The following is a 12440-nucleotide window of genomic DNA, read 5'->3' as shown; positions in this document are numbered from 1 at the left end:
TGCATGCAGTGAATCCTTAAGATAATCTCCTGCTATTTTCTCACATGGGTTCATGCGAACATTATCCAGAGTTCAGTGGATGTCTGAATAGCAGCTTAATTGCGTGATCTTCAGAAGAAAGTATGTTTGTGGTCTGCAAAGGCAGTAGCCATAATAAGAGTGACCAGGGTTTTCATTCCTGTCTAGTATGAATGATGCTGCAAGTTTGAAATATAATTTTGTTTGGTTGTTATAGACTTTTTTAACTGTAGTTGCAGTAATAACAGGATGTTTAACTGTTGTCTTACCACATGAAGCTCAGTGGCCCCTGTGTCTTTCTGTCTCCACTGAGAAAACCCCAAATTGTGCTCCATGTGTTTGTTTCTCTGATATTATTCATTTTACAGAGATTGGCATTACTACTATCTACCACAACAAGGAATCGACATGGTTAAACCGGTGTATATTGCACATTATCTGATCCCAGCCAAGTTGTCTTGTTGGTCCAAGAGAACCAGCAGGTGGTGAGCCATGATGAAGGGATTTCTGGGGAGAGGAGATGGCATACTCAAGGTCTCACGACAGTATTCTTTTTTCCCTGGCACACTTTGTGCAAATCACAAAATATGCAGGTATATCTGTAATGACTGATCAAGGCTGCGGGTGTGATTGTGAGCTTTCTGGTTTCACTGCAGGCAGATTCATCGAGCACGTTATGGTGGGAAATTAAAATCAACCAAAAACATTGCAGACTACTTTACCATTAACTATTCAGTTAAGTCTCTGATATGTGATGCCTAGTAAAGACAGCTTGCTCAGCCACTTTTTCTTTTAGCACCTCAAGAGCTGCTGAAAGAAACAGAGCTGGTTCTGACTAAAGAGCCGACTAATGTCAGTAAAAGTCTGTGTGGACTGACGAGACCAAAGGTTTCAGTAGCACTCACATCTCACATTTAAATAGAATTCCTCAGTAGTGTACAACCTCAGTAACTGACTCAATCTTGTACTTTTTTATTTTTTTAGGTTCAGAGTTACAGGTTATGGTCCTTTGCCCTGTGAAATTTACTCACACATGGGGCTGATCACATATGACCAGTCTTATGTCATTGTTTTCCAAAAGCTCTGTTTTCTTATGTCCCTAATAAAAACAACCCCCATATTTCAGATTGAATTACTCTAGAGAGCATCTTAGGAAAACTGAGAGAAATAGAATAATTTTCATATTCAATCAATATAGTCTGGACATGTTATACAAGAAAGATCAGATCAATTCGAACCAACACATTTTCCATACAGACCATGCTCAAAGTGATTTATCTTTAAGCACATAAATCACATTCAACACAGTTAAAGCAGACTGCCTTAAATAACGTGAGACTTCCTTTGGGGTTGTTGGCAAGGCACTTGTACTCTGTGTAACCTTTGTGTTAACTAGCACAGCAGCTGTGGGAATTATAATATAAATGTATGTACCCTGGACATTCAGATTGTGCTGCTGCATGATGTAACTTTACTGGAACTTCAGATGATTCATTAGAGCTGGTTGTCCTGTGTTTCACCCCACTCAAACTCGCAATGCAGCTGTGAATGTGCATTGCGCATATGATCAAATGCATATGCATGATATATATATACACCCAGTTCCCCTGTTAATTTATGACCAGTTGGTATTTCAGTTTGAAAAAGATGCCCTAGATTACTGACATATGGTTCCATGTAACAGTCTCTCTTCGTGTCGCCTCTCTCTCCCTCTATTTCGCCATCTCTTTTTTTCTCTAAGTTTGTTTTCTTGTTTATTGATATGCCTCTCGCTTACGCTCTCTGTCTCCAGTATGGTTGTCTCACATTGTACACATGTGAACTGCCAGATTAAATATTCAAAACAAGAAGGGTATTGTTAGTTGGTGTAACCGTGATTTACTTGATAATTGTTTTTTATCACCAAAAATAAACAGTAAACCAGTCTGTAAACACTATTTCTTTATATTTGACACAAATAACCAGAAAAACTGCTCCTTGGCAGCTGCTAAAGAGCTCATCATTGCTGTAGTTTGATATTTTGCCAAAAAGGAACTAAATATTTTACTTGTTTTAAACAGTTGCACACAATTTACAACACAACCTACTAATTCCACAAACATCTGTCTGTTCGTCTGCCTCTCTGTATATGTATGAGAAACACATCTCTTCACATAAGGAATGTGTATTGTTAATTGCCAGAGAAATTCAAATTCAGACTTTGATGCGATTTGGACGTGTAATACATTAAATAACTAGATAAATTGAATAGACCAATAGACATAAACAGGCGACCAGTGCTCTGTAGCAGTCAGGGGTGCAGTGTGCTAATAGTCAGCGTGTGGACCTAGTTGAACGTTTGTGATGGAAATTCATCTTGAGATTTTAAATAATGAAATTCTCAGACTGGAGTTGCCATTGAGTCTTTATAATAGTAAGCTCTGTAGAGTATACACAACAAGCACGGGTGCTCAAAATGGAACAACTGGCCGCAGGTTCACAAAAGCCAGAACTTCTACAAAGAGGCGTTTCACAAAACAATATGAAAAAAGATATGAAATCCTCCTCTGTGTCTATATCTGCTGTGTCCGTCCGCTGTAGCAAACTCCCTGTTTGCCAAGGTCACAGGCGTGAGACACCTAGTCAGGGGATTTCCACAACCTTAGACACTGGTCATAATAATTTTCCATTACACATGTCTTCTATGTCCTTTTGATCGACTACAGCAGCTGTCATCAACTGGTACAAACTTTCAACCAGATCATTTTGATACTTTTCATTTTTCACCATATTGGACTGACACAGACATTCACAGGTGTGACAGGAGCTGATCTCAGTCATTGCCATAATATTAATGTTATCACTTCCTCTTTAAAAAATTGGTCTTTAAAGTAAAAGCTCGAAAAAAAATTGACACTGCAATGCTTAATATGAGCTGAATTACAGAGCTTTTATTTGGATTTTGAAAAATGGGTTTATTGCTTAACAGACATTTGAAATGGCCGACGTGCATGTGAAGTTCCTAGTATTTTTTTTCTACTCTTGCCCAACTTGCAATGGCCTGGTACATGAACCCCCAAAGGACGCACGGGACAACTATTTCCAATACAGCTCAATCTTTATTTTTCCTTATTTGTGAGTTGTTTGCTGGTTGGTTCATCAGGTTAAAAACCTTCAAAACACAAAAAGAACAAGAAGTTATACAAAAATGCAAATGTATTTCAAACAACTTCAATCCAGCCTAAACACTTAAGAATAAAACTTTCCATATGCCAATCATAGTGTAAGCTCTCAAAGTGGTACCCATAAATGGACATTAATCTCTTTTTAATCAGACCCATCTCCCCTCAGCTTTATGCCTCAGCATCATATACTGGAACTTACTTTCTCATATTTAGGTATGAGGCTGAAATGCTTGGAAATCCAAATACAAACTGACCAAACCAAACATGACCCTTAATAGAATTAAGGTGTTTGTAATAATTTTCACTTCCACTTCAATGCATCTATTCTGCCTGCTTCTCTCTCTCTCTCTCTCTCTCTCTCTCTCTCTCTCTCTGTCTGTTCACAGTGTTAGAGCTGTCAAATTTGACCTGCCTGTCTCTCTCCCACCGAGCTCTATGCCTGACTCAACCACACACACAGACACACGTCTTTTCCTCAGTCCTGCTTTCACCCAGACACGTTGTGTTTAATTAGCTCCTCAGTGGTGTGAAAATATGTGTGAGTTTGTGTATGTGTTTCTGTCTGTGCGAGATAAACTTGTGCAGGCCCTTCTGAGGAAGTGTCAAGAATGCCTTAGGAGTGGAGTGAGATGGCTTTGCAAAAAACACACAGACACACACACACACACACACACACACACACACACACACACACACACGCACACACACGCACACACACACACACACTCAAACAAACACAACAAAATAGGGAGAGAGGGGGCCACTTGAAGGTCAGTTGTGTGTGAGTACTTTGTGAGACTCCCATAGTGACTGACAGAGAGGTGGCACATTTGTCTCTCTTTATTTTTCAGTCTGGAAAAATGGCAACACGACTAACAGAGAAACACACAGGCAGAACTTTAGCATGGAGACAAATGGAAAGACAGACTGGATACAGGCATGGAGTTGGGTAGATAGACAGATAGCAACTCAGACACACATACTTGCACGGTAGATGGAATTTTACATTGATAAACATTTTAGATAGTAACTTTAGATATTTTGTTAGACGGGTGAGGTTATTAGAAATACTGACTTAAGTCCTGTTGAAAGTGAAGTATACCCAAAATATATACTAAAGGGTAACTCCATCAAATTCAACACATTGTTAGGAGTACAATCAGTTTTGAACAGACTTTCTTGGTGCGCTCCGGATGAGTCATAAAAGGTTGTCGGCACAGCTCAAAGTACAGGATGCATCTGACCACAGTTTTTTTTAGTTAGTTTTAGTTTTTATATATATATATATTTTTACAATTGAAATACAAACCAATACAACTGTAATAATCTCAAAAGCACATTATAAGACGAACTAAAAGCAAGATACAGACATGCAACAAAATACAATAAAGCACCTTAAAAGAGTTTTAAAGTTGTGTTAAGCTAAACATGTAATTTCTTTAAAGAAACAAAGTTTAAAATACATAAGATTTTCTGATTCCTGCTCTGTATTGTTTGAGTGAAATCTCTATTTTCTACTTCATCTTGAATTTATTTGGTATCACTCATTTCATTTCCTGCTGTCATTGTTAATTATATCATTGTATTTAGTACCTATTACATGTATTAAGGTAGTATATTGTTCAATGATATCAACTACGCTGGAGTATTTTATTGAATGTGACTCTTGCTTGAGTGTGATATCTAGTAGTATATAAAGATAAGAGATACCTATCATTTGCAGGTCTGTTCACAGGTTAGATTGGATGTTGAATTTGAACAGTAATACCAAAGGCAATGGTTTTGTCTTTTTTCTCTTTTTCCTTTTATTGCATTACAGTTATTTTTCTATATATTTGCAATAACCCAGAACAATCAAAGGATAATTAATCCATTAAAATACATTTAAATCCAATTAAATCCATTGGAGCCCTAATATAATATTAGAGCTTTGTTTCATATCATATAACTGGATGATGATCTAACATACAACATTATGAAAAAAAATACTGACTTCACAATCCCCCAAAACCCTTTGCACCATTGTCCCTTTGAAGCTTGTAATTAATATTTGTGAACTAATGTGACCTCTGCAGTCATTCAGGCCTGTGTGTGCAGCAGGCCCGGATCTAGACTGCTCAGATTAGGGGGGCATTGGGAATTTGGGGTGGGAACTTTTCACACACTGGACTTAGTGATGAGCATTTTTTTTTTTAGATAGAGTTTAAAAGAATAGCAAATTCAACCAAGCTTTTTTTGATGTGTCTGTATTATTTTCATTATTTTCGTTGTAGTAATTAGGTTAATATTGGTGAATATCTTAAAATGAGTAAACTTGTTTGTCCAATCAAATCCTTCTATGTTGACTGTGACTAACTCTTTTCACAGGTCATTCGATCTCAGATTGTGAATGACGAGTTTCTGGCTCAATTTGGATTGCTTCTTCCAAGTGTTCATATTACAATGACTTGTTATCTGTCTCCACACCAAACTGGCTGTTTTGACAAACTAATAACACTGTGATGCATTGGGGAATTTTGAATATAAACTTTTGGAAATATTCAAACATGCGGTGACTTCCCAACAAGTTTTACCCATTAAGAAAATCACAATAATATAAAGAGAATTCCAAATTTTTCAATGCCGTCCAATGTTTTACAGGGATACAGATAGATAATAGTATTTGAAAGACACTGATGTAACATTTCTCCACTCTCTTTCTCTTAAAACTATGTCACATCTATAGAGGACAATGAAACCAACCTGGCTAATGCCTTGGGTGAGATACTTTTTTAACTTTCAACTATAACATTCTACCATAGGCACCTGAGCAATAGTGTAAGTGCATCACCATTATTCAATGAGGTAAAAGTTATAGTTTTTCTACCCCAATTTTTTGTCTTTACGAAAATAAGTATCACACAGTCCCCACAATTACTTTTGTCTAACAAAAATAGGTGATAGACACAAGTACATGTTTTGGCCATACAAGTTTAAGAGGGAATTATGGTATTTTTCACCCTGAGCCAATAAGGGTGTGTAAATGAATGGTACTAAGACATTTACTTGTTTTGTTTGGTTGTTTAGTTTTTGTAAGTAATGTTCCTATACAAACCCACCTTTATAAACATAGGTCCCAGGTAAAAACAAAAACAAAAAACATAATTACACTGTAAGGCAACTGTTGGTTCTCCTATACTTGGAAAGGAAGGGTGGAGTATCCAATTGGCTGTAATGGGCAACCTCAGCACATGATGCATCTGAATCCTAGACGCTGAACCTTTAACAGATTTCCTCTTCATATCTCGAAAAAATATTATGTGGAAGGTGAGAAAACGACACATACAGCAAATCCTTGAAGAGACAGATGTAACATTGAATGTTAAAAGTGTTGTATTGAAGGCAACATTAGCTGTAGCAGCCACTGTATATAGTGGCATAGCATATTATCAACAACACTTAAGCTGACAGGTCACAAATAAACACGCAGATGTTGGTAAGAGAATTCAGTTTCTGGCCACCTTGTTTGTCATCCTCCGCTTTTATTAAGGAGATGATTCATTAGAACTGAATAGTAATTGATTCTCTTCTAGGTACAGTAATATGTGATGAGTTGATCAGGACATGGTCTTTCCATCCTGAAAGTCCTGAGTCAGCACCAAGCTCTCATCACTTCACATCATCGTGCTGTAAGTATGCAAGCGAGTGAAGATGCAACCCACTTTCTGACTCAATAGCTATGTCATACACACTGTTTATAAATGTTTTAGTGTAACTGGATAAGTGTCTATTTGTCTGACTGACTGATTTTTTTTGCTGGTAGTTTTATAAAATATAAAGGGCATACCTCCACCAAGGCCCAACAGTACCCTTATGAAACCATATTTATATCCACTAGATCTGCACCAAACTGCTTACACTCATAAATATCAGTTCTATAAACATCTTCAAGATCCATTCATTAGTCAATGTGAATCAATGAAATTGTATAAAAACGCCAAATCTCACGATGGAAATAAAAGCGGGGGAAAAAACAAGTGGATCCGGCCCCAGTGATATGGATCAACAGCGAACTTTAATGGGTTCTTCTTGCTTGACCCATATTACATCCTTAAATTCAGTTTTGTGTTAATTCATCCAGTAGTTTATGCGTAACCCTGCTAACTATTAGACAACACAGAGGAAGCAAAACCTCCTTTACAGAGGTAAAACGACAAGTATGTTGTGATGTTGAACGTCTGTTAATCACCTCTGACAATTTCTCATAAATCTGGTATTTTTTGAGTTTTTTTTAGTAATTACTTACAGAAAACAAGTGAGTGCTATAAAAATTGTCAGGTGAATGTTAGAATGTCTCAGTTTTTGTCCATTTCATATGGTAGCCCATAGTTTCATATGGTAGCCCATAGTTTGATATTCACCGTGTGTTCCAGTCCACTAAACTTGTCTAAAAGTGGTCAGAGGACACAGGGTGAACTCGTGGGCTATTAGGCAAGACACTAATCAACTATTGAACCAACAGAGTCTCATCAGATCTCTATCTGTTGCGTGTGTGTGCGCATGTGATGGGACGATAAGATTGCATTTAATGACTATTGACGGATGGAATTGTAGAGAAGCAGGAAGCACACAGGATTGAGGAAGAGAAAAGAAAAGAAATGAGGAATAGAGGAAAGGAGCAAAGAGTAGTCGGCTGCTACTGAGAGTCAATAACACAGGAAGACAATTTAATTACCCTCCGCCAGCCTAGATTAACTTTTATTGCCCGCTGGACAGGGAGACATAGTTAAGGTGTCTGAATCCGTCTGAGCAAAGTTTGTTTTGCCCACTGAAACAACTACTGTGTGATTGATCTGCTATGTGGAAACATAGTTATTAAGACAAATAATACTTCCAGTTGGTTTCATTGAATGATTTTATTGCACTAAATGTGCAGTCAGCCACCAAGGTTGGTTCATTACTTTTTGGGTTATGTTTACATATTTAGTAATTCACAGCAGAAGATGAGAAAACAAATAGCATCTTTTCCTATACATTAATTAAATTTAATAATTTGTTTATTTTGGTACCAGAAGTCTTTACACAATATGCCACCATCCTTTTTTCAACCTAGTCTGACGACGTTTTCTAGAAAGACTAAGAGATATTTTGAGCATCATTATAAACTTCTGTCTGCCGAAGCTGTTTGCTAACAATAACCCATTTTTTGTTAGATTAATGATATACAGTAGCTCCAGCACAGCAGGTACTGTATATTAACGACCATGTAGTTGTATGTGCTGCCTATCAACAGCGTACACATGAGGTTTGTTTACCAGCAACATATTTCAGAAGACCACCTGTTGCCTTTGATTTGCAAATGGTAAAACATGTAAAATAACAAGCGCATAACAATATTGCATCTTTCCTCGTCCTGTAAGAATACAGATGAAATAGCATTTTACTATTTTTATAGTGGCTGCAAAGCTAATTGTATGAAATTCATCGTTGGTTGCAAATGTGGTGTTTTTTCCCAACTGTACGATAAACAGAAAGATGACTTTTGTTGAGGGCAAAATCTGAAAACTAGGGAGAAGAAAAAAGAAAAAATAACACCCACATCGCATCCAGGCTTTTGATGGTTGTGATATTAATACACAGGCCATTAAGTGGTGGACAACATCCTTTGTACTTTTCCTTCTCTGGCTTTCAATGTAATGACCTCACACGCACTCACTCAGCATTAGTGTTGTTTCTATGGTAATATTGGTAATCATGCAAATTCATGCAATACAGATTCATGCCTAAATAAAGGCTTTGACAGTGGCGGAAGTACATTTTCTCTCTGTCTCTCTCTGTGTGTGTGTGTGTGTGTGTGTGTGTGTGTGTGTGTGTGTGTGTGTGTGTGTGTGTGTGTGTGTGTGTGTGTGTGTGTGTGTGTGTGTGTGTGTGTGTGTGTGTGTGTGTGTGTGTGTGTGTGTGTGTGTGTGTGTGTGTGTGTGTGTGTGTGTGAGATCAAAGAAAGCACTCAACAGTGTATTTCCATAGTAATTTGATCCTCTGTGACAGTGGTCTATGTGGTTGATGGCCACTGAATTAATATAGAACAGTCTCTTCTATTCAGTCTCATCTAAATATATGTGTTTTTAGATTTGCTGTATATCAAGTAGGATTTCAGAGGAAGGGCTGGGATCGCTTTTATTGATATACTTTTTTTCCCCGAACTAAAAGGACATGGGACCAAATTAAACTATCGGTTATAGTTATACTGTTCATACTCAACAGTTAGATCTCAGATGTAAAATAATTTATTACCACAAAGATCAAAATTCATTCTGCCTGATTCTGATTATGCTGTGGACGGAACCCTTTGGAATTGCTTATACTTTTCTGCCTTATTTGTTCATGAAATGTAATCCGGTCTCAGTCCAAGTCACAAGTCGAAGACAATGTGCTGAAGCTAGTAACATTCAAGCAATTAGGATATTTTGTGTTTTTACTGAACACAGCCATTAAGGAAAAGTAAGTAAACTTGTATTTATTAACTGCTCGAAGCTTCTCTGGTTACAATAACTTCCTTTCTTAAGGAACTGCTTAAGATCATCCACATTCGTAGGATGTCTGTTGTTGAAGCGCTCTGTCGAGGTCATTTTACAAAAATTATAATTCGTTAAGGTCTGAACTCTTCTACAGGTCTATTGTCTTAGTTTGTAAGTAAATTTACTTCCATGTTCAGGCTCATGTTCCTACTGCAGCCCCTAACTTCTACTGAGCTTCAGCTGGCGAACAGCCACCCTGACATTATCCCGTAAGATACCTTGAAAATAAATTTTCCCCTCCATGATGGCGAGCTGTCTAGACCCAGAGGCAACAAACTGCCCCAACTAATAGGACCCCCTCTACTTTGTTTCACTGTTAGGATGATGATTTGATGTTGGTCTGAACAGTTTATCCAAGAATAAAAAACATTTTGTTAGCAGTGTTGTGGAGTGTCAGGGTTGCACTTTGGTAAACTTCTACGCTGTGCTTTTGGAGTCAACTTATTCTGACACCCCCTTCTTGGGAGGCTAGCCGCTGAGCTAAATAATCTGCATTCTAGCTGTGGACTGATGAATATATAAAAGTTTTGAGATTACTCCGTAACCTTTTCCATCTTTATGCAAATCAACAGTTCTCGATTGTAAGTCTTGTGAGACCGCTTACTTTGTAAGGCCCAGTTTGATGATTTGTGTGCTCTTAGTTACAATTTAATATTTGTTCATGATTGTAACTTAAATGAGGATCTGGCGTTGTTTTAGAAGGGTTCACTAACTTTGTATGCCAATGTAGTTCATCAACCTCTTCCAGAGTATTGTAGTCAAGGACCCATACAGTGTAATGTGTTAATTCTCTTGGGTCTTATTATGTCTCTTAAAGGTTGTGGATGCCATCCTGCCTCCTCTGACAACTCTGGCTTTCAGCAAAAATGGTAAGAGTGGTGGTGAGTCGTTTCGGAGAGTGGAAAAAGAGAGAGAGATAGAGAGAAAGAGAGAGAGAAATAGGAAAATATGAATATGAATACAAAAAAAATATGTTTATGTTACAGTGGAGTGCTCTGTAGTGGTTTTGATGGTGCTGTCCGAACTCAGTCTCATCCCGTTGGTCCACGGTGGTGATAGAGGAGAGGAAGGAGGAAATGAAGCGGAGGAAATCAATGAAGAAAACTCTTCCAGTCAAATAGTAGCTCTCATCACTGAATCTCTGCTTCCATGGTTGGTCTGATTCTTTCTTTGGATCGGCCTGACAGTGTGTCTGATGCATTCACTGTGACACCTTGGTATACAATGGCTTCAGGAGATATTCAGAGTCCTTTATTTTGTGAAGATGTCAAATGTATTACAAAGTTATTTTTGCCCATGTGTCAAACTCAAGACTGACAAAGGGAAAACCTGTTTTTAGATATTTTGTTTTTGCAAATTTATGAAAAATGTGAAACTGAAGAGAAGAGAAACTCTCATTTCTAAAACTATTCAGACGTTTGCTCTGGCTCTCTAAAGTGTGGTCAAGTGCATTGTTGCTTTGATTATCCTTGAGATGTGTCTGGAATTGGTCTGAGTTCATCCAGTTTAATTAAATTGATTGGACATAGTTTAAAATGGCAAACATTTGTTTATGTAGAGTCCCACAATTTACACAGCATGCGATACAATTCTGTTGAGGCTTTGATCCGGACAAGGGCATAAAACTTTTTTTAAGAGTTTGGTGTTTCTAAACGCAAAGTGACCACAATGATTGTGAAATGGCAGAAGTTTTGGACAAGCAGGACTCTGCAAGATATTCAAGAACCCATTGGTCACTCAGCAGAGCCTCAGAAGTCCTCTGCTGTGATGAAAATAATGACCACCAACTCAGCCAACTCCATCAATCAGGCCTTAATTGTAAAGCAGCTACTGAAGCCACTTGAAGTAAAAAGCATGTGACAGCCCAGTAGGAAATGCTCAGGTTGTTTATCTCATGTCATCCTATGTCAGTAGGGGCTGGTAATTAGCTGTGGACTCATAAAGAACCAGAGTTGGTGAATGTCGTGACATTATTACTGCTAAAAGGTGACCTCCATCGCTCTCTCTCACTGCTCCACTCTTTATATATCAAACTTACACAGAAGCATTTTTTCTGAAATAATAATCATACTGTTATAATAATTGTGATAACTCAATCGTTAACAAGTCCACTCACGATCTTGGGGTTTCCTTCAGTCAAGCTAATTGTACATATGACAATATACTCTTGGTCTTAACAACATTATTCAAAATTGTGCCTCTATCCTCCTTAAAAATAGAACATACAAACTTGTTTTTGTTCTGCTTCTGTGGTAATCATCACCTCCAAGTACTTGACATGAGCAAGCATCTGTCTATATGAGTGTTGACATCCAAAGATCATACAATACTGTAGAGAGCAGAGACAGTCATGCAGTTACAAAAATAGACATTGACATTTGTGTTATTTTTTCTCATAATACTTGACATCTCCTATATGGATCTATACAGATTTTCCTATATTCCCATTATTATTATCCCATTATTGTGTTACTCCTTCTCCCTATCTACACTGCCAAAATTTTCTCAATTCTATCAATTTTTTCTTGTGCATTGCCTCTTGTTCACTTTTATTTCCACCCCCATTTTGCTTCCTCATATCTCCCCCTTGTCCTCTCCCCTTGCCTCTCAAATTCTCGCCTCTGCTCTTCTTCCCACATTTCCCTTTTCTCTCCTCCTCCTATAATGAATCTGGTTTCCCCCTCCCCCTCTGCTCTGTGCT

General features: G+C 37.7%; 1 protein-coding gene across 1 annotated transcript in view; it reads left to right on the top strand.

Annotated features, from left to right (window-relative positions):
* Nucleotides 1-12440, top strand: part of ulk4 (unc-51 like kinase 4) — an 82413-nt gene that overhangs the window by 46019 nt on the left and 23954 nt on the right. Inside the window, 7 exon segments of the mRNA XM_053433222.1 lie at nucleotides 2599-2627; nucleotides 5550-5605; nucleotides 5888-5940; nucleotides 6755-6789; nucleotides 6791-6850; nucleotides 10557-10608; nucleotides 10726-10891. Coding sequence (XP_053289197.1) covers nucleotides 2599-2627; nucleotides 5550-5605; nucleotides 5888-5940; nucleotides 6755-6789; nucleotides 6791-6850; nucleotides 10557-10608; nucleotides 10726-10891 — 451 coding nt within the window.

Source organism: Pleuronectes platessa, chromosome 10, assembly GCF_947347685.1.
Source record: "Pleuronectes platessa chromosome 10, fPlePla1.1, whole genome shotgun sequence".
Taxonomy (NCBI): domain Eukaryota; kingdom Metazoa; phylum Chordata; class Actinopteri; order Pleuronectiformes; family Pleuronectidae; genus Pleuronectes; species Pleuronectes platessa.
Note: the sequence above shows the minus strand (reverse complement) of the source record. Positions and strands in the feature narration are given on the sequence as shown.